The sequence below is a fragment of the Scophthalmus maximus genome, chromosome 11 (assembly GCF_022379125.1).
Source record: "Scophthalmus maximus strain ysfricsl-2021 chromosome 11, ASM2237912v1, whole genome shotgun sequence".
Taxonomy (NCBI): Eukaryota; Metazoa; Chordata; class Actinopteri; order Pleuronectiformes; family Scophthalmidae; genus Scophthalmus; species Scophthalmus maximus.
The window spans coordinates 10,251,199-10,272,425 of record NC_061525.1 but is presented as its reverse complement, the minus strand read 5'-3'; the positions used below and the strand labels follow the sequence as shown (position 1 = coordinate 10,272,425).

General features: G+C 44.1%; 1 protein-coding gene across 1 annotated transcript in view; it reads left to right on the top strand.

Moving 5' to 3' along the window:
- Positions 1-582: 582 nt before the first annotated feature.
- The window catches only part of nxn (nucleoredoxin), a 53,073-nt gene continuing 32,428 nt past the window's right edge, over positions 583-21,227 (top strand). The window contains exon 1 of the mRNA XM_035623687.2: positions 583-1,205. Within this exon, the coding sequence (XP_035479580.1) occupies positions 897-1,205 (309 nt within the window). The 5' untranslated portion in view covers positions 583-896. The remainder of the gene's footprint in view (positions 1,206-21,227) is intronic.

Sequence of the window (21,227 nt, the reverse complement as noted above, 5' to 3'; positions counted from 1 at the left end):
TGCACAGGTTGGGCTGTGAGCACAGGTCCCACTAGAGGACATAATTCAAAGAGGTTGGATTTGAGCCTCAAGTGAAATCTTACAAAATGTTGATCTTAAAAAGTAACCACTAGCCAAAAATGTCTGATTAATGTACTGGGGTAACACTATCTCCGTCCTTAATGTAGTATAAAGCGGCATAAAATGGAAATATTAGAATTAATGGCAAGTACCTAAAAACTGACCAGGTATGTTCCACCTTTGAACACAAGGTGGCAGCACACTCATAAGAATACAGTGTGGTTTTAGCCCAGCCTTATCCTTGTTGGAAATTTGCAGAATATCAATTAGAGTTGTCCAGTGAAGCTTATCAAATTAAATAAAAAGCACCAAAATGAATATAATGTACATTTGAGGTCAAAGGGGGAGAATCCTGTAGTTTAAAACATGAAGATTAGACAGTGTTTGGGGATTTAAAACATGTACAAAATCGCAACATAAACAGAACTGAGCTACACTTGCTGCTCTGAACACACATTACAAAGAATCACTCATCACCAGAGCCCAGTGATAACGTGTCCGCTCCACATCCGGACCGGCCCGACGTCACGCTGGAGCCGTCGTACGCAGGTCGGGAGAGACAGCGCAACCGCGGGCGCAGTCGGGGCGATTTAAAGCGGCGCGCATTCCTGCACAGCGCTCACACCGGAGGACCAGCGAGCGGCACGGAGCGAGCACGGAGCGAGCACGGAGCGCAGCGCGTCACACGAGCCGGAACCTCTGGTCTGAGGCGGAGGCAGAGCCGGTGTCACCCGCGACGTCGCGGCTACACGTGCAGCAGCAGCAGCAGCAGCAGCAGCGGTCTGTCGGCCGAGGGGCGACGCGTCGTGTGTTCCGCCGGGACCGTGAGCGCCGCGATGTCGGAGTTCCTGGTGAGTCTGCTCGGGGAGCGGCTCGTCAACCGCGACAAAGCCGAGCTGGACGTGCAGCCGCTGGGCGCCAAGCTGTCGCTGGTCGGGCTCTTCTTCGGCTGCAGCCTGAACGCGCCGTGCAAGCAGTTCCACGGCAGCCTGTGCGACTTCTACGGCCGCTTCAAGAAGGCGTCGGAGCACAAGGACAAATTGGAAATCGTCTTCGTCTCGTCCGACCAGGACCAGAAACACTGGCAGGACTTTTTGCAGGAGATGCCGTGGCCTGCGCTGCCTTTCAAAGACAGACACAAAAAGGTAAGGGGCGCCGCCGCCGGTTCGTTTTCGTTGGGGACCCCCCGGGGACCACAGGGGACCCACCGGGACCCCCCGGGGACCACAGGGGACCCACCGGGACCCCCCGGGACCCACAGGGACCCACAGGGACCCCCGGGACCCACAGGGGACCCACAGGGACCCCCGGGACCCCCGCCGCAGGCCGTGTCTGCCTCCCCTGTCACTGCACAGGTGTACGCGCCTTTAATCCGGGTCGTGAAACTGGTGTCTGAACCACTTCGTAGTCCGATTCTCTCAAATCGGATTAGTGCTCAACAGGATTTATATCATCGCAAAAATGGTGTCCTCCAGAAATCAAGTTCAATTAGTGATTGATTACACATCTACAGCGGTAGATAGGTGACATGTCAAATATTCGAAATGCTCCCACAGAACTTAGTTAGAAAAAACAATCCTATTTAAACCTCGCGATGACAACACAGCCAGCAGAGGACTCAATTTGATCATGAGAATCTAAATGCATCAGGCCCCTGAGTCATTACAGGGAGAGGAAACTGGAAGAAAGACTTCATTTCCTTTTTTGTCCTTTCACTTTCCACTGGATTTTTGCATCCAACATATTATCCACAATGCTGCACACAATGTTTTTGTCACATGTTTTGTCATAATCTCGTTCGTAGCTTTCCTTGATTTCCTGATGCACACTGCAGGATTTCTAGATCCCAAATGTGATGCATCCTGCTCATTAAGTACTTCGTAAATCCCAATGCATGATGATTTATATTTATGTGATATACATTCAAAAAAAAATATAAGTCTATTGCTTTTTTTGGAGACAGACATTTAACTATTATATATTTTTTAGGATTCTATATTGTATTATTGCATTTCATAATCTATACGCTCCTTAGTGTGCAATCTAATATTTTGAAGAATGAGATTTTAAAGAAGTTTTGATATCCAAGATAAATGTTGCAATTTTCTTTTGTTCATAGCTAGATAGGACAGTGATACATAGTGTGTGTGTGTGTGTGTGTGTGTGTGTGTGTGTGTGTGTGTGTGTGTGTGTGTGTGTGTGTGTGTGTGTGTGTGTGTGTGTGTGTGTGTGTGTGTGTGTGTGTGTGTGTGTGTGTGTGTGGCAGGATGATAGTGGGCCATGTGTATTTACACAGCATCGGTCACACACGTACATCAGTCAGTGAAGCTGCTTTTGTTATGAAAAGTAAAATCTTGCTATGGATTAAAAACTGTCCAAATAATGGCAAAAAGGGTTTTGACCCCTTGCTTTTTAAGATGAGGTCTGATTATAGTTAAAAGAAGTATAAACACTTAAACGTAAAATAGTATATTGAAAGGACACTAAATAAATAAAATATATTTCAATCGTTTATGTTATACAATAAACCATAGTGGCCTCAACGTTTAGCCCACATCTTTAACACATCTGGATTTTGTCAAAAAGGATGTATCTTTTTTCATGCTTGCCTCCTCTCAGCCCTAGTCATCCTTTGTGAAGGTGAGGCGTGACTTGGACTGAATCATTGCCTCGTAAATTCTTTCAGATTGCCAGTAATGATTTCTGCTACACTCCATAATGAAGTCCAGGCATGAATAAAGGCTCAGGGATGACAGTAGGACAGTGGGGGATGTCTTGTTGTTGTCTGGGGCGGAGCGCGGCCCCATCGTCACGGCGCAGCGTCATTGTGCTCTCACTGCATGTGGAAAATATCTGCGGCATCAACATAACCATTGTTAATGCTCCCGTCGGTCGTCTGTTGGCCGTCTCGGCCTCATGAGACGAGAGCAACGCAGTCGTGTGTCTGTGTTTTGCAGAGGCCTGCAGTTTTGGTTCAGGCTGGGCTTCATCCAACCTCTCGGCCTATTCTCTCTCTCACCGTCACAACACAGCCGTGACAATTCCTGTTCCAGTAAGCCGCTCTAGTACAGTAACAGCAGTTTCTAATTTTGACATCTGCAGTAGCACGCAGAGCGTGTCGTTCCCCCAATCATCCAATAATTAATTAATGATTCAAGTACGTTGGCACTTCATTTTTATTTTAAACGGTACAGCGATGTATGCTGTGACCTGTGCATTCATTACCACTGCAGCCGTTCTCCTGTCCAGATGGTTGGTGCTTATCTCCGGAAGACCGGGTCCTTCAGGAAAACATTTTTAATTCATAGTTAGGTTTTCCGGCCCACTGTATATTGTTGCTTTAATTAGTTTCCTATTGTGTGGGGATTTATGCACATTCGTAAAACCCAAGGTAGTCAGCTCAGGACAAAAATGCACAAGTTTTCTTTTTCCTTTTTGTGTGTGGTTATGATTAGATTTGTTTAAATCAAATGTGAGAGTCATATTTTGCAGGCCAGGAAGTGTGAAGTTAGCTGGAGCCATACTAGCCTCAGAGTAACACAGGAAGAGAGACTGCTCGTGATGTGCCAGGAGGTCTGAATGTGCACGTTGCATTAATTCAGGAGGGCTCTGTTAATGCTGTGGGTCTGCGTCCCTCTCGCCCCTGCTCACTGGATCTCACTGGTGAAGGATGCAGTTTTCAACCGCATCTTTCAGAGCCTCACCGGCCACCTTAGGACTCGGACTGTACCTCCTCCGCTCCTCCCACTGCTCCCCCTCCTCTGCCCTGTACTGACTTGGCTATCTCTCTCACTGGAGGCTGTCCGCTTTTCTTTTCACTCAGGGGTTATCCAGGCCTTCCCGTTGCAGGAAATGTTTGTTATTTATTCGAGAAAAAGGGATTATATTCTTGATTAAATGCAGGGAGAAAGCAATGTCTGATGTTAACATAAAGTCTAGGCCAATATTTACTTAATCCGTCTTTGGGAAAAAAGGTGAAAACCTTATATTTCCCTGGTGCTTTTGCAACCAAATTATATAGACTGAAATGTTTAATGTGCCTTCATATTTTGGTGCCAATGGACTTGGCATAGATATTTCCTCATGAGTATGTCACACTTGAAACAAAAAATAGCAGTTTGCCAGGTTTTTTTTTTCACATTAATGTTACACATTCATCAGTTGAAGACTGTTAAATGGTTTCTGTTTTATTTTAATGTATGGGAAACTGTCAGTAGCTTCTCATGTTTTGTTTTTCCACATTTATGGAGGTTTCACTCTTAAAGCCAGACTGACCGAGAGGTCAGAACAGTTTTCTTTTTTAGTTTTTTTTTTTTTTTTAGTGTACTGAATATCCTCCATTGTTCGTCACCGGGGACCCTCAAATAGCTCATTCTCAGTGCGTAGACGTCTGCTTGTTGCTCAGGGACGGCCAGCTGTCTGGCTGTCTTGACTTGCTGGCACTGCCTTACATGGTCTTGTGTAGCAGGAGTGTGAGCGCTCCATGTAAATCAATTAAAGCCGGAGCCAACGCAATGTGAAAACCCAACTTGACCAAAGGGGGGGGGGGGGACATGCTGAGATGCTGCCAGAGGAGTCGGTCCTGCAGAAGTCAAAGGGGGAGGATCACATCGCAGTGAGAGAAAGGCCTCTTGTTCGAGTCCTCCTGGTCGGCGCTCCTGCTCTGTAGCCGGCCCCCAGAGGCAGGACACCCGCTCGATCGGCCCACAGCCAGGGGCTGAGGGTGCGAGGGGCTTCAGAGAGGGGCTAAGCATGCCTTTCATCAATATGTCACTGATCTGCTGAAAAGTGGAGTGCACCCTGCCCATCACTCAGCTCAGCCCTCCTGGCCCTGTCACAGCAGAAGTGGCTTGAGAACAGGCTGAACTGTTTTATCTGCAGTTGCTAATTCCCCGTTCTTGATCTGTCAGTGTCAAGCTTTGGTTTTTGTGTCCTTAGATTTGTTTTCTTCTTTTGTTGTGTTCCCTCACACGGTGTGGGCTAATACCATGAACAGAATTGTGATATTTTTGAGGCGTTTGTGATGTTGAAAATCAATAATTGCGAGCTGTAGAGTTAATTGTAGGATTCAGAGTGGATGTAACCATCTCCAGTTTCTGCTCAGCCTACATCTCTTCGCAGCTCATGGGAACTAAATGCACGTATGGTCTCAGCAGGACATCAGACCTTCTTAAAGATCACCAAGTAGATAGTAGTTAAAAACAAATCTGACTGCTCTTAAATAGCCTCTAATATCACAATTCAAAGGCAAGTATATTGTAAGAAAACCCCCCAAATATGCACAATGACTGAAATCCCAAGACATTGCCTCCTCAGGAAGGTTAATCAGAGACGATTTACTGTATGCAGAAGAAAACTGAGAACAATAAGAAAACCAAGGCAGAAGGAACAAATACAAGAAAGTCAACAAAAGTGGCCTGACATGGCTTAATCTACCAAATAAAGCTGTGAACCGCAAACAGTGGCACTCACTTTTACATTCCTAACTTTGATCAGAGTACAGAGGGTTTGGGAAGTGGCCTAATGGGAAGTTGGCTGTGGTACTCAACAGAAAATGAGTTAATCCTCACTTCAAGGCATTTGACCCTGGCAGATTAAATGACTCCAAAAAGCCCTAAATGTCCAAAAGTCTTTTGGAACCTGCTGTATATTGTGACATGCGACAACTATAGGGGCCTGCTCACTCAGGTCAAGGAAGCTGTATGTTGACATACCTGTGACAAAATGTAATTGTAGTAGATTGTATTTTTATTTGGATTAGATTACCCATTATATTTTCTTTGTTACACATGAAATAACAACAGGATGCTATGAAGGATATTCAGTAGCCATTTATGTTCTTGAGGTATGATTGTGTGATTTAAAAAAAAAAAAAAATGTAATAGCTGGTTGGATATTTGCAACATTTGGTTTGTGTCACAGCAATCCCACTAGTTGTGAGTATTGATCATGCCAACATTTGTTCTCCTGTAAATTTACTGATAGAGAGGTGTTATATTTAGTATTATACTTTTAAAATGCAACTGTAAATGCACCACAGCTTTTGTAATGATACTACGACATACACATGCCACCTCCCACCATTTGGTTTTGTGTTACACTTCCTTTTCGGCCCTGGTAAGCTGACCTTGTAAAAACTGTTACCTTGACTCTGGCAGTTGGAAGTGTGCATACTTGGCTGCAGTGCTGTAGTTTAATGTGACTCCATTGTCCTGCAGCTGTGAGGCCTTGTTGCTCTGCGCCATGTTTGACAAGAGCTTATGTAAAGAATGTGTGCAGACACCTGCTCCGCTGAGGCGGTCCAGGGCCAGAGGGCATGGAAACGGTGTGTGTGTGTGTTTGTGAGGGCTCAGGATACTTGGCAATGCCAACTGTTGCATCTCGCACCACCCAGCTTGTGTTACTGTCTTCTTTCACTGCCCATTGTGTCCTCTTTACTAAGAGATCTGTCATGTTAAGAGAGGTGACAATGGAGATCTCCTCAGAGGTGAAGTTCAGAGGCTTCAGTTACCCAAGTGAGAGTAGTAGCGGAACAGTCGCACTGTGACTCATAAAATTCAATCTGTTTTTACTTCCGTTATCTACCTGTTGAAGTACAACACACAAAAGCTGTGAGGCTGCGACCCCTGTCTGCTGACCACAAACCACTGAAATGATACTCTGGGATTGACTTTTCCTTCTTGTCCCCATGTTTTCCAGCTGGACGCTCCCGGGCCCTCTGTGGTTTTTAGCAAGGACTTTTTTTCCGAAGCGGAGTGACGTTGAAGATAATAGACATGGCTAATGTGTTCAGCACAGTGTCTGCTGTAGCTCTAGATGAGGACAACAGATAAATCGTCCCCTTTCGTTCATTATCCCAAACCAGCCCAATTGTCACATACTTACGAGTCAAACCGTCCAAACCAGTGCTGCATATGCATTTTGGATTCTACTGATGACAGGAAAGAAGCTTAGACCAAGCCCCTTTCCATTGGTAATAAACAGATGGTTGTTATTTCAATTCATGAATCCACTATTATCTGCTGTTTGTTTTTTTCCATGCTGTTGCTGTTGTATGAAAGTGTGTTCCTCCTTTTCTCCTTAAGGACACGTTGCTGTGCCTGGACCCTCCCCCAGTCAATCCTCCGGTCTCTAATTGCCCCACACCGCAGCTCACCAGCCCTCTCCAACATAATAACAGCATAACCGCCCCAGGGGCATCCTTCCATCCAGAGCTGTCTTTCGTCCCCCCTTTTGTTATCTCTCCTAGATTGAATGTTGGCTTTTTGTGATTGCTCAGCTTCCCCCTCATCATCACCACTGATCACATTTCCCAAGCTAAATGGAAAAGACACAATGATGGATATGTGCTTCGTACCGTCTACATTCAGAGCAAATATCATTGGCATTCAATGAAACCTATTTCCTTCTGGGATATCTGCTCTATCAGTGAGTGTCGGTGTTGATTTGATGTAAATTTATTCATAGCATGAAAATTTCTGGGGTGAGTTTCCCATTGGACAATAACCCCTTCGCTCCGTGACCACCACCCCGCTCTGCTCCCAGGATGGAAGCAGTGTTGCGTATATGCAAGCTGTAAACCCCCCCTCACTGTGGTGTTTTCATCCAAGTGAAAGTGCCCCTGCAGCTCTTGCTCCTGTCTGAAGAGTGGCTTGCCGTACAAAGAGACCCAGTGTATCAGCGTGCAGCATGGCACACTGGCACCAGCCCCGCTGTCTTGCCTGCAGTCTAGCTGTTGCATGTGGCGAAGGGATTTTTACCGAGCGACTGACATTCATGCTCTCTGACAAAGTGAGGAGAAAGGTTCCCTGAGCGCCAAGCTGTTGTCTGTTTCATAGGTGGAAAGATTGTGGAGTGATGCCTAATGTCGGCTAAAGAAATAAACATTAGAATTACAAATTGTTGGATCAAAGTAACAGATACTTGGAATATTTAGATTAAATATTTTTGATTCAAATAATGCTCAAGCTGTAGAAAAAGTAACTAAAACATTTGTAATGGCAAAACATAACGGATAAACAGTTGAAATAGTTAGCCAAAAGTAATGGATGAATGTGAACGGTTGAAATAGTCAAGTAAAGGATAAAAAATTACAAGATTTTTTTATTATTACTTAACAATCACCATAAAGTCAAGTGAAATTGGGAAACTGATGGGCACTTCAGGGATCTTGAGGCAGTTCTCTGCTTGTAGAGGAGAAAGAGGAATGGGACTCACTCTCTCAGGCTATGCAGATGAAGAAAATGCTCCGGTGAGCTTTGTGGGCCTCCATGCTGCATGGCGGAGGACAGAGGAGCATCCAGCCTGCATATTTTAGGAATTGAAGAAGACTAATATATTATTTAGTTTTGACTGTTTCCAATGTAATCACATTGTGGGATTTTGTTGATGGATTTTATGAGGTGAATCCCTTAGATTTTTTCCCCATATGGTTGAACCATATTGTGCTGCGTAAGAACGAGGATTTGTTTGCTTTCATATTTTCACCTTTCCCTCATAAGAAGCCAGACAGTGGAAAAAGAAAGTAAATGGCATAAACAGACAGGGACAAGGAGTCAAAATGCTGAGACATGTTCTGTTATAAGCCATCTTGGTAAAAATATATATCACTGAGAAACATTATTATTTTCATAAGGGAACTGTTCAGCATTTTGGGAAATATGACAACTGCTTTGTTGCTCAGAAATCAAAAAGAAAGTATTTTAAATCTCTATTTCCAGGAGCAGGTTAGCTCAGCTCAGCTCATACTGGGAACAGTGGGAAGAACTTGCCTGACGATGTCCAAAGGTAACAAAATCCACCTTCAAGACCTCTAACGCTCTCCAATCGGCATCTTATATTTTGTTTGTGTCATCTAGACAAAGTTTTAGAAGGACAGATATTATTTCAGACAATATTTCCACTATGCTTCATCTCAACAGTGGCATCCCAGGAAAACCTGTCATTCCCCCAGTCATTCAGCAACACACGGTTTGAAGACACTGAGCACCAGAGGAAAGTGAACAATATTTAAGAAATAACACTTGGTCCCAGTCTTTTTGACAGTGGAAAGAAGCTTTCACTCAAGCGCCCCTTCCCCAGTGGGAGATCAGTGCAGAAGTAAACCAATCTTCATAATGTTAACTTCCTGGTTCACACCTGATTCTTTTCTTTCTTACAGTTTCAAGAAATTCATGTAAACGAACAAACTGTTGACCTCACATAATTCAGATTAGTTGTTTCTAAGTGAAAGTTGATCCTTACTTTGCTCCTCGACAGATGCCACAATTTACAATGAGCTATTAATGTCAGGATAATGAGGCAGCTAATTATATATCTGACCTTATTATAAGGCATCTGGAAGAAGTTTACAGCGTAGCATTGTAGCAAGTCAAGACTTTGAACAGTTGCAGAAAGAATGAGGTAAAAGTAAGCGTCTTCAAATATACTTTTTGACAGAGCTCAGCAACTCAATAATTGTTTACCTAATTTAAATGCTCTCTTTGCAAAGTTGGCATGCTATTTTCGTAATAACCACTTGGATTCATTTCCTGGTGCACCCCGCCCCCGCTCCTACTGGACACGCATACTAAAATGTGGATCGTTTCACGTGCTTCTTTTTCGATTATCAGTCTGAATATTCAAAATGATCTGCAGGCGGGTTCACTGAGTTGACTGTGACTGTGTTGGCACCCCTGCAGCCACTCGCTACCCCACATAATTGCACACTATATCTACTCGGACAAATGGGTATGTTGATATTCCCCGTTGGTATCTACTTTGGCGTGTGTGGCAATCTCCCAAGTCGCATGATTCTTTAGAATACATTTGTGTGCTATTCCTTAAGGTCACTGGTGGGCAACCTAATGTGGAAAACAAGTAATGGTGCTGCAGTGGTACCCATAAATTGATCCATCTTCTTGTACTATTTGTTACACTATATTAACAATATTAATATGGTCCGCAGCTTGCTGCAAAATATTAATTGGCTCTGAAAGCCAGTTGTGGAGTACAGTAAGCTATTTAATTGGTTACCGAGGTGCAGACTGTCTTACCTGCTTATGCTTCTCGACAGTAGTATCTTATCATAATGCATATCCTGCAGGCAGTAATGGCTTTCTGGCATCTGTATAAGGTGCATGTTATTATTACACTTATTAGTACACTTACCTGTGTTAATCTCTTATTATTTTGGCTTTTAGTAGGAGCGGAACAGGCTAAACAATGTTAAATATTCACTCTCCCTTTTGCTCTGTTTTGTTCTCCACCAACTCCATAAGAATCTTCACCTGCTAATTGTTTTTGCATATCTTTTTTCAGAACACAAAGATTCTACAAAATATAGATAGATATACAGTACGTGATTGAACCATAGTCCCCTTATAGTAAATGTTTGCAGAATGCAGAGAATGTCTTGTGAGTCTTGTTTGTTCGCTTCAGCTCCAAGTAAAGTAAACAAGCACAGAAAATGACCTCTCTGCAGAGAAACACATGGATTCTGTATAATATACAATTGCAACAGGCCTGATGATGCACTGATGGTATCCCCATATGAAGTTTTTGGCAACACTGCTGACTGTAATGGAGGAAGATGCACAAAGGCATGAAAACCATGAGAGAAAGCAGGGGTGTCAGGGGAGGTACTGATGAGGAGAAATGGCCTTAGATTCAATCTAGAAGTGGGTCGTCGAGGGTTTCCTGTCGTCTGAGGCTTGTTTGTACGTTCATTTCTTCGGCTGTCACATCCCATTTTGAAATCAGCCATGCCACGTCTTTGTTCAATAAAACCCCCACTCTACATGCATTCTTCACATATTCCAGCTCGTGTACTTGTACTGAGGAATGTATTAGCCAGAAGACACTCGCACAAATCATCAGACATCAGTGGACCCCCTGCTGAGGCTGTGCTGTGGCTTAGCTCAGCCTCTGCGTTGGAGGCTAATCGCTGTTTTGATTAGTCTTTTTTTTTTTTTACCCAATCTGTTTTGCACGGAACACCGATCCCACGGCCACGTTGAATGAAAGGGTTTATCAGCTTAAGCCTCTTGTAAGGAGCACGAGAGGTCTCATCTTTTCACTGAGGGACGAGGGCAGCCCTCGGACACAAGTGTCCAGGCAATTAGAGACGCCGGGGCCTCAAAGAGAGATTACTGGCACAGAGCTGTGCCCTGCTTTTCTTTCTTGTCCTGCACATTGTTCGTTCACTCCGATGATTGGTGCTGGAAGGCACTGGAGCAGAGCATATCTGGACTCAGTCCAAGGGATGCAACATCGAGTTTTGGACTTCGAAATCTGTTGCTCACTAAATTGCTTTCATGTTGCAGCCACATTGTTAGAGAGGGCACAGTGTGTTTTTGTCTTGGCACCTCGCAGGCCTCTGTGATCATGCTTGTGTTTTTTTACGCAGGGTACTCATTTGCTTAATTATATTGCTTGTTAGTCAAATAGTCATATTTGTTACAGCAGTGTGAAGAGGAGCATGAAAATAGGACTGTAGAACTGAAACAGTCTGTATGGGCAAGTCATGTCCCTCGTTTGGAAATATAACTTTATGATTTGATAACAAGAGCATTAGGTGTGGCTTTATTTCTTCCCCTTTTATAACTCAGTTTTAAAATCACATGTCATGACATAGTAGAGATGTTCTAGCGCACAATGTCTGCATTGTCCACTTAAAGGTTAAAGCCCGAGAGCGGTTGCCCTGAAGCTGACCATAAAAATACAACTCTACCTTGATGTTGCTCAGACAGTCACACTTTTCACTTTTTACAGCTCTACAACAGATCGTTTTTCTTGATATCCTAGATGTGAGCAGGACTTGAGGCTCGCGTCTCTTAATGATTTCTTTCTCTGGGGGAAACACATTTGCAGAAAACATGCAAGGTTAAAAGTTGGACCATTCCTGCCGCAGTCTTGTGGCCTGTGAGGTGTTAAATTGAGTCAGGAGACCGTGCGAGCGAAGGGAGTGGTATATACACAGAGAAAATACTTAACCCCCCCTCGGCTCCGCGGCTCACCAGTCTGTCACTCGCCACCTGCTCATTCGACGGCGCTGGTGGTTTTGGAGAAGGGCAGGTGTGCTCTTTAAGTCCAAAGGTAGCAGGTTCTGCTCTGGCGACCCCAATGTGTATTGTGCGCCTGCTTATTCTAAAGGTGGAAATATAGACTCCACTGAGATTAGTAAGTCTCTTTAGTGAAGCCGCATCAATAGCCAACGGTTTGTTTGCACACAAGTCACACAGAGAAACTTACAAAGCTGATGAACTGGAGCAGAAAAAACCCACCAGTTGAAGGTTCGACCATGTCAGGAATTTCAATGCTTCTGCAAAGTCCTGTTCCTGTTTCCCTTCTTTCTTTTCATCCATCGTAAAATGATGGTGCACATCAAGAGCGAGAGAGGCATGTGCTGTGTGTGTTTAAAAGACTGAAAGAGGGCCAATGAAACGAAAGCATTATTGTTAGGAAAGAAAATGTAGGCTTGACTGAAGGGGTTTTCCTCATCTAAAGGAAACCAAGCTCAAAGAAAAAGGTGAGACCCAAAAGGGAAAGTTTTGATCCGTGCTTTTTAGCCAAGAGGAGCTCATTGTAGCTGAAAACCTTTACACGTGGAATCATTTCTCTCCGTCTCCAGAGTTCTCTGTGTGGCCGAACCCCTTGAGGAGCAAAGGGATCGTCATCCCTCTATTGCTTCCTCTGTTCCGCTTTGTTGCTCCAGGTGTTCGCTGTCTGAGGTGATCTGCAGATAGAAACCCTGTCCAAACGATGTGTTTTAGAGAGGAAGGTCTACAGAAAGATATTTGCCGGAACTTTATGCGAGACTATTGAAATTGTCACAGGGGCTTGATGAAGCTGCTTTTCCTCAGCTTGACTTCCTTAATCTTGAGCGGCTGAGGGAGTGTGAGGAATCCTCTTAACTTTGTTGTGGTGAGAGGAAAGAAAATGTTGGTAGCGGCCTGTCAGTGGGGTGGAAATATGTTCATAATGTATACTGTAATTACCATCTCTAATTACTGGCATCAGAGCATAATCGCTAAATACCAAGGCGGGCGGCATTTTACATCACTCTATGGCTATTTTCGGTGCTCTCTCTCTCTCTCTCTCTCTCTCTCTCTTTTTTTTCTTTTAGGTAACAGCCTTTCCCACATGGCAGAAGTGAAGGATTTGACAGTTTTTTATGTACCAAACAAGTTCTAATGCTTTGTAAATAAATGAGGGCTATACATATTCTTTTTTTCTAGGCCTCCTTTTAACATATTTTTCCTTGATCCGTCCTCTGATACCGAAAGCGGAGCCAAGTTAAATATCTGACGTGGCCTCAAAGCTGAATATTTCCGTGGAAAGCACGAGTGGTTTATGTAAGTGCATGGATAGAGATAACAGATTGCATGTCGTTTGCGGCTGTTTGGTTGCCTGTTTTGAGAAATGGGCGTACCACACGTTGCCCTAGAATATTAGGGTAATGATACATTGGGATTTCTCGAGTGTGACCGTTTCCTGGCGTCATGGTAGCGCAGTCAATCCAAGGCTGTGTGTCTCTATGATGTCTTAACAGAATGAAACGAGAGCCGTGCTGCTGAATGAATAATCTGCATATTTCAAGTCCTTTGTCTGAAATAGAAAAACATAACTATCTGCTGTGTCCTGTGTCCTGTGTCCTGCTGTTTGGTCTTATTTTACAGTGCCGCAGTTAAAGAGTTTTCGAACGTATTTTTGTAGTTTACAGCCTCTTGTTGAGCTTTGAAAGCCAAACTTGCGGAATCACCTATTAATTAGTCTTCCTTGATGATTTCTTTTTTTGTTTTCTAGCCATGAGCAACAGGACATCAGAATAGGTCAAAGATGTCAGAGGCAACCCTTCTTCCCATCTCTCCCTGTGTTTTTTTTTTTCTTTGCTGAAAGACAGCAGTGAACGGCAGGAAGGAAACAGAGCGTTTTTCAATTATCTGTGCCATAACTTAGATCTTCAAATTGCAGCCATTACGCGTCGTAATATTCCATGTAAGATTCCTCAGATTACCATGCTTTTGATGTTCATTCAGACTCCGCTTTGATATCCCCGTGCTGCGATCAGGAACATAACTTCGGATTTTGTGCAGCATTTTTCGCCTCTCAATAGCTTATTTCTGCTTGTCATTATGCAAAAACACAGATAACAACTGTTTGGTTTTTTTGTATTCCAGTCACAGCTTATTTATATAGGTGCCAGAGGAAAATATGCAGGTAGTTTTTCGGGGGTTTAGTGGTGCAGGCGACGGTTAGCACACAGAGTTAACAGATCGAGCGAGGGCTCAACCACGATCCCGCGCCGGCCTTTGTATCTACCAGTGGTGAAGTGTGAGCAGCTGTAGGAGGATCAAGCACGAGGACTGAAATAATTACTGCAGTATGCAAGCAAGCAAGAGTCAACACCAGACAATTGCAGCTGTTTCCTTTGCTGTTGAAAGAATTTCAGAGGACGTGATGTAGCTCCAAGATTTTTATTTTTTATTTTTATTTTTTCAAGCAAGTGGGGCTGTAACTACCTAGCAGGGATTTTCTGGACCGTGGTGCCATTTTGAAAAGTAAATACAGTTAAAGTTTAACGGTGGGAGGCTGTCACGCGGTGTGGGAACAGACACTTAAGTGTGGACAGGACCACTCCGAAGATTTATTATCAACCTGAGGGGCTTGGACATACATTTCACGACGCCGTTCGACTCCACCCTCGCAGCAGTGTCCCCTTTCCGCCTGTACAAAAGAGAGCAGGAGGAGATCAGTGGGTCAGGTTTCCGTCCATTTATGTATGTGTTTTCTTCCTCCTGATGATACTCTCGTCAGGGTTTTTCTTTGAACGTGTGAGTGTTTTGTTTCTCCTTCCGAAAGCAGCAGAGGCGGACACAGCTCCCAAAGCAGCTTTTAAAATGAAAACCTTTGGAAATGTAGATATTCATAACCTACAAAACAACTATCAAGTTCAAGTGGGTGGGGGGAGAAATCCTCAGTCCTGCTGTTAAAGCCCTTGTTTCATCGTGACTGCGCTCGTGCGCTTTGATCAGATTTGATTTGACAGTGGCCTGGCAACATCAACCCCCATCATATTTTCGTCCTCTTTTTCCAACTGACCCACTTCAAACCGGTGAGAAGACCTAAAAAAAAACATGTGAAACAACCGGCAGAGAGTTGTCTGCTCGTGTGGGGCCCCATCACTCATAGTCAGCAGCTGGTGGAGGAAATGTGTTTCCAGGGTCTTCAATGTGAAACAACAGAAGTGGGCTCGCTCTTTTTTTTTGTCACAAATTTGCAGTGCTTTAATAGCAGCACATACTCATCTTTCATGGCCCCAACTCAAGGTCTTTTCCTCTTAATTGCATTTACAGACACGGTGGGTTTTGCCTCTGAGCAACATCCCTCTGCCCAGCTATTTCCCAGATGAGCAGCACTCTGTCATCTCTGCCTGCCAAATGTAGCCCTCGAAAAATGGAAACTCTCCAACAGGCAACCGCTTTGGTCAAACTGCTAAACGGGCAGTTCACTCAAATACTGCATTGCTCCCATGATATGTATATTTTTTATACTCAGCATTTTGTGGATTGTCTATTCTCATTAAGTCTCTGCTGAAACCAGAAAATATTCACATTTAAGAAGCTGAAATCAGAGAATACTGGAACAATTAATCGGTTATCAAAATAGTTGCCGATTCATTTAGTAATCGATACTCTGTTGCAGCTCTAGTTCATTATTGTGCAGGCCTGTATTTTATGAGTATGAGTTTTTATGAGTTTTCTCTCATCCATCAGGAAGGCCAGAGGTTTGAGTTCATTTTAAGTGTGTGCCACTCTTCCTGCATGCTTTCTCAGGCTCTAACAATAGCCCCCTCATCACCGGCCCCTCATAATCCTCTTTATCCCCCCCACCCTCATTTCCTCTCTGCAACAAGCTCCCTCCACAGGCCAGGCCAGCCACCCTACTGTGTTGTCAACATCTACCAATCGTGCCATGAGCGGCTGCAAATTTGAAGGTTTAGATGACGTACTACAAAGCTGCTTATATGGAAGTTAAATGCTTTGACTTGAATTGAGGATGCGCAGTTATATTTTGTTGATGTTATTATTAATATCCTTATTTGATTTGGGCACCTCGATGGCAGCTGGCGCGTTTACCAGCTGATCAAGATGCTTAGTATTGTGACATTTTTCTTTTTCCTGGCGTCTTAAGGCAACAAGATGGTTCAGATCACTTTAGGTTCCACCTCAGGATGCAGTGTGTTCTTCATGCATTGTTAATAATCTGCTTTGATGCTGCTCTCTGTTCAGCATGGTATCTCGCCACCAGAGATCCAAGGGAAGCCGAGAGGAAGGAAAAGGAGGAAAACAATGAGCTGCAAGTCTTTGTTGGTTCCCTCTTCGAGAATTCGTCTTGTCATTCTGTATTTGCACGACTCAGGTCAATGGCAAACAAGTCAAATAGCTCAAGTTGAAGCTTCTTAACACACAGTGGTGGGTCTGTGGATCTCAACCTCCCTCGTTTTGTTGTTGAATAGATTATTTCAGCTTGATTAAAAATGTAATTATTCACCCATTTATCCCTTTTAAGCATTAAACTGCCCTTTTTTCTTCAATTGAATGCCAAGTGACAGTGGTAATTGCAGATCAAGGCCGGGCACTGGGGAGCCGGCCGATTGAGGGGGTTGGGGGGGGGGGGGCGTCGCTCCGTTGCTCGGTTTCATGCTTTGGCGGCTGGCTGCCCTGAACCACTGATGTGCTGCTCGTGGTGGGAACCAAAGCGGGGCTTGCCTGTGAAGTCGACCACTTCTCGCTGCAGCTCTTGTGCGGTGCCCCCGTGCCAACCGTGCAAAGGCCTGCTCTTTTCATTTCAGCCCTCACAGAGTGATTCCTGCCCTCTGCCCTGGACTGTGACAAACATTGCTGTCACTCGAGCTGAGTGAGAGTGAGCGCGGGAGGAGGGTCCCGAAAGGTAGCAACACTCCAGAAATCCACTTCAAACAAACAATTAGAGCGTGCAGATACGTGGGGCTAATATGCTTTTATGAGTATACTCAGAAGCAGCCTTGCTGTTGAGATGATATTAATTATTCGGGTGCTCTATGTGAAAGCTATTAAAAAATTACTTGATGCCTGTGAATACATGTGTGTGTGTTTGGGAATAGTAGACAAATGCAAACCCTGTTGCTTCTGAGTACTGTAGCAGTACCTCATCAGCCCCCACAATGCTGCTTAATATATGCAAAGCCGTCTCTTGACAGGGCTTGTTAAGCATCAATACTACACTCCTGCTCCAGAGATTTATTTCAATATGGGCCATTACTGCTGATAAAGTCCCCGCTCAACCAACTGTTCACTCCCTTTGTGACTCCAGTATCCTTAAAGGAGCCACGTTTTCCCAGCTGCAAAGGTGGACAACTTCCCGTTTCTCTTTACAGCTGAACAATCTGGCACTGTCACAGTTACGATCGGTCCACAAATGGATGTGGGATGGTGCAGATTAAAGCGCAGAGAGAGAGAGAGAGAAAGCCACAAAGAGAGGCTGTAATGTCTCATTTCATATCTCACCAGAGGCAGACACATGACAAACTGTCATAAAATACAATTTTTTTCATGAAATCCATTCATCTTTAACCATTATCTATGCTCTGCCTTTGTCGGTATCTGCAAAATTCAAAATTATTATCCTTCCAAAATATGGTTTTGTCTGTTTTGCCTCCATATTTGCCTGCATATCTTGCACTGGAATTGTCTGCAGTGATCTAGTGGATGAGTGATACTATTGTATCCAGGAATAACAAGATTAACCGATTTTTCATGAATTTGAAGTATCTAAATTGATTTGAGAGGAAGCAGTTTGTACCACCGGGTTCATCTGCTAATCGAAACAATAATGACACAAATGTCTTGTCTTCATCTTATCACACAGTGTTTATTTTTCATTCAGTATGATGATGATTTAATCTTAGCATCATATAGAAATAAAAAAACTATCTGTTTGTCCTCCGCTTCCAACAGCCTCTCAAAGAATCTTTTTTTCCCCACTAGGCAGACGCCTTTAGACATTGATACAGTATCATTGGTACAATGAAAGGGATCTTTGACAAGGACGTCTGTGTTCTTTTTCACTCCTCTAAATCCGTCCTCTGTGCTCTTCATCGTGCCCTAATGGAACGCAACGCTCTGGCAATTAAGCAGCTGTTTGGAATTAATCAAATAAACCTCCTGATGCCTTTTTCTAGATGTTAGGATTTCCCAGAGAAAGCAGGAACAGGGACACAGATGTGTTGCAGTATGGGAGGCTTCATTCTCCCAGCTAAGATAATGGGCTGTGGTTTTTTAGTGTGACGAGGCTCATATCTGACTCTACAGCATCTTGTTCCTAAAGCATCATGTTAACTGTACTTTTACCTGGAGTGTGCAGCCTTGTGGACAAAGTGCTGCAACTTTGAATTTTGGTTTCAAAACGGATAAAACAAAGTGGCTGCAATTTGACTGACAGAGAAAAGCATCTTCAGCCTGCAGATCTGCGTTGCTAAGGGACCAGACTGGTGGGCTTCTAACGGGCAATCTTGAGCAATTACTTCACTTAATCATTAGGATCTAAAGGAGGGAGGGGCCGCTGCACTGTGATTCATTGCAGGGTTGAAGCTCAAGACGAGCTGTAGTTGTTCTTTATAAAAAACTGACACAGTGTGAAAGACGTGGACTCATTACGAGCCAGGTGCTCGTGTTCGGAGGAGCAATTAGTGGATATTGGATTTCTGTGGACCATTATGGAATGGACTGTGGAAGAAAATCCATTATAAAAGCAGCATTGCATCATGTCCCTGTTGTCCTCAAATTCAGCGGTAATTCAACGTAGGCTGGAGTGGGGTTTTTTTGTGTTTGTTGTTTGTGTATGATGTATGAAAATTGCTGACTGAATGTCGTTATTGAAACAGTAAGGCAATTCAGTGTGTTTGTGAGCTCGTTAAAAATGAAAAAAAAAATGGTGCCATTGTCAGCTGTGTCATGTCCCAAGGGAGGAATGAGTTGGAGGGGAAAAGAAAGTGTTCCACACAAAGGTCCAGTCTGGGCTGAACCAGTCCTGGCTGGTCCGTTCGCTGCTCACTTGGCTGGACCACCCAGACTGATCTGGTGGGCTACAAAAGAGAACATTGTATTCCTCTGGGGAAAGGATCATGTAGCAGAACAGCTTTTCAGATTCATTTCTTGCCAGAGACAAAAAGACTGATCAACAACTATCTGAATACAGTGTTAAGATCCCTAATAGCCTAATAAGACAGTGATCCAAAGCTATAGATCTCTGCAACTACTGTCCAGATTGCCAAACAATCAGTTGTCCTAATGAGCTTACTTGAGATGGTTTAAATCGTGGAGATTGGTTCGTGAAATTAAATCTGAAAACAGGAAATGGACAAATTTACTTAAAATTTTCTTGGATGCTAATGGTGAACCTGTTCCACTTTTCAAAGACACATCCGTTTTAATTTTGGACCTCCCTCAGGCGGTTGTTTTAGTGCCAAACTCATGGTGAAGAACTGCTGAACTTGGTGCGATGTGAAGCAAGTTCTCTGTGGGACGTGAGTGAACCGCCTGTGAAAGCTTTGCAGGACGGGAGGCCGTGTAAAACTACAGCGACGCGAGAGGGGGAAAAGAGAGGTGTCCAATGTTCTCACGTCTGTTGGGGAAGAAGCTGATGTTTGCCATCGATGAGACCAGGAAAGGTTTCATATCCAGTAAAGAAGTCTGAAGGATAAAAGACCTCAAGCGTTCAGTTCAATCTTAACTCTCTGATGTTACTTGTAAGGCAGTAAAACACAGCTGATCATAAATAACTGTGCCACTGAAACATTCTAGGGTGTAATGTCTACATCAGTTTATTTTTTAGTGTATCCAGTTCTCTGATAAACTGATTCAACTATATATTTTTGATGGTAACTTTCTAACTGCGTGGTTTTGTGTAGTTTTTAGTGTATGCTTGAATTCAGGCTGTTTTAAAGTGGCCCGTCATAGTATCGTTGTAAATTGAATAGCCTGGAATGTTTCAGTTCCATAAAGAGCCGGAGTGAGTCGGAGTGGCGTGCAGCAGCCGAGAGCAGGCTGTGCGGTCTGCTTGTGGGGGATTATCTGTCCGAAATTGTAAATATTATTCGAGCAAACTCATTCCTATCCCCGGTCATCGCAGTGAGTCATGTGGCGCACGAAGCGACCGCCAAGATCTTGACCAGTTGTTGTGTTGTCTCAACAGACGTGAGTGAGCACATAAACAGAGCGCAGAGAGAGCCTGTCGCGCAGCAGACGGCCATACGGACTCCCGACCTTCCCGGATCGCTGGCCTACTGTTTATATCTCAAAGCTCTCAGCTCAGGACTCCTCCTACTTGTCTTTTTCTTTTGTTTGGTCCATTTCGATAGTTCAGTTCTGCAGAAGATGTGAAGCGAGAGCTTTGACTGAGCGCTATGCTGCACTGTTGGTAGAACCCTATATGGTTTCATACACATGGCGCCCATTCATTATGGCGGAGCTCATTGTCTGCTCTCATTGACACATGCTCCATCCCCTATGGGCAAACCCACATTCAGCGCTGAGGCCGAGCTGGTAGTTTGTCGGGGAATGCAACCACTTACAAACACTGCGCTCTGTAGGCCACAACATATACTATGTGTTTGACAGACCACAGTTTCCTGGTTGGTATTTGGCAGCACGTGGAGCAAAATATGAGCTACATGGGTTTTAATCCAAAGCCCTGGAGCCTTGAAACGATAAAATGACTGCAGGCAAAGACGGAATATGTTAAGTTCAATCCAGATGAGTGAGTTGAAGCTAAACCTATAATTAGACGGAGATAGAGAGTGACATTACAGGCTACACCTCTAGATATTGCCCAGGGCTACAAAAAAAAAGAGCCTTAAAAAGCAGCTTCACTGTGATGATCTCTCCACACGCCCATTGTGTGACTGTATCGCCGCCACACCGCCATGTTCCACCACCCCAAGGCACAATGCGCGCTGGTCATCGGCGTGTACGGATGTCGGTTTCGCTTTTGTCCGGCGGAATGTGAGTATATTCTAGGAAGCACTTAGTCCGGTCCCTGCTTGTATGCATTTCACCGAGTGCCACTCACAGGCCTGAGGGAGCAGGAGGAAATCTGTAGGTTCGCGCAATCCTGTTAATGTGGAACAGCATTTAATTAGATCCGCT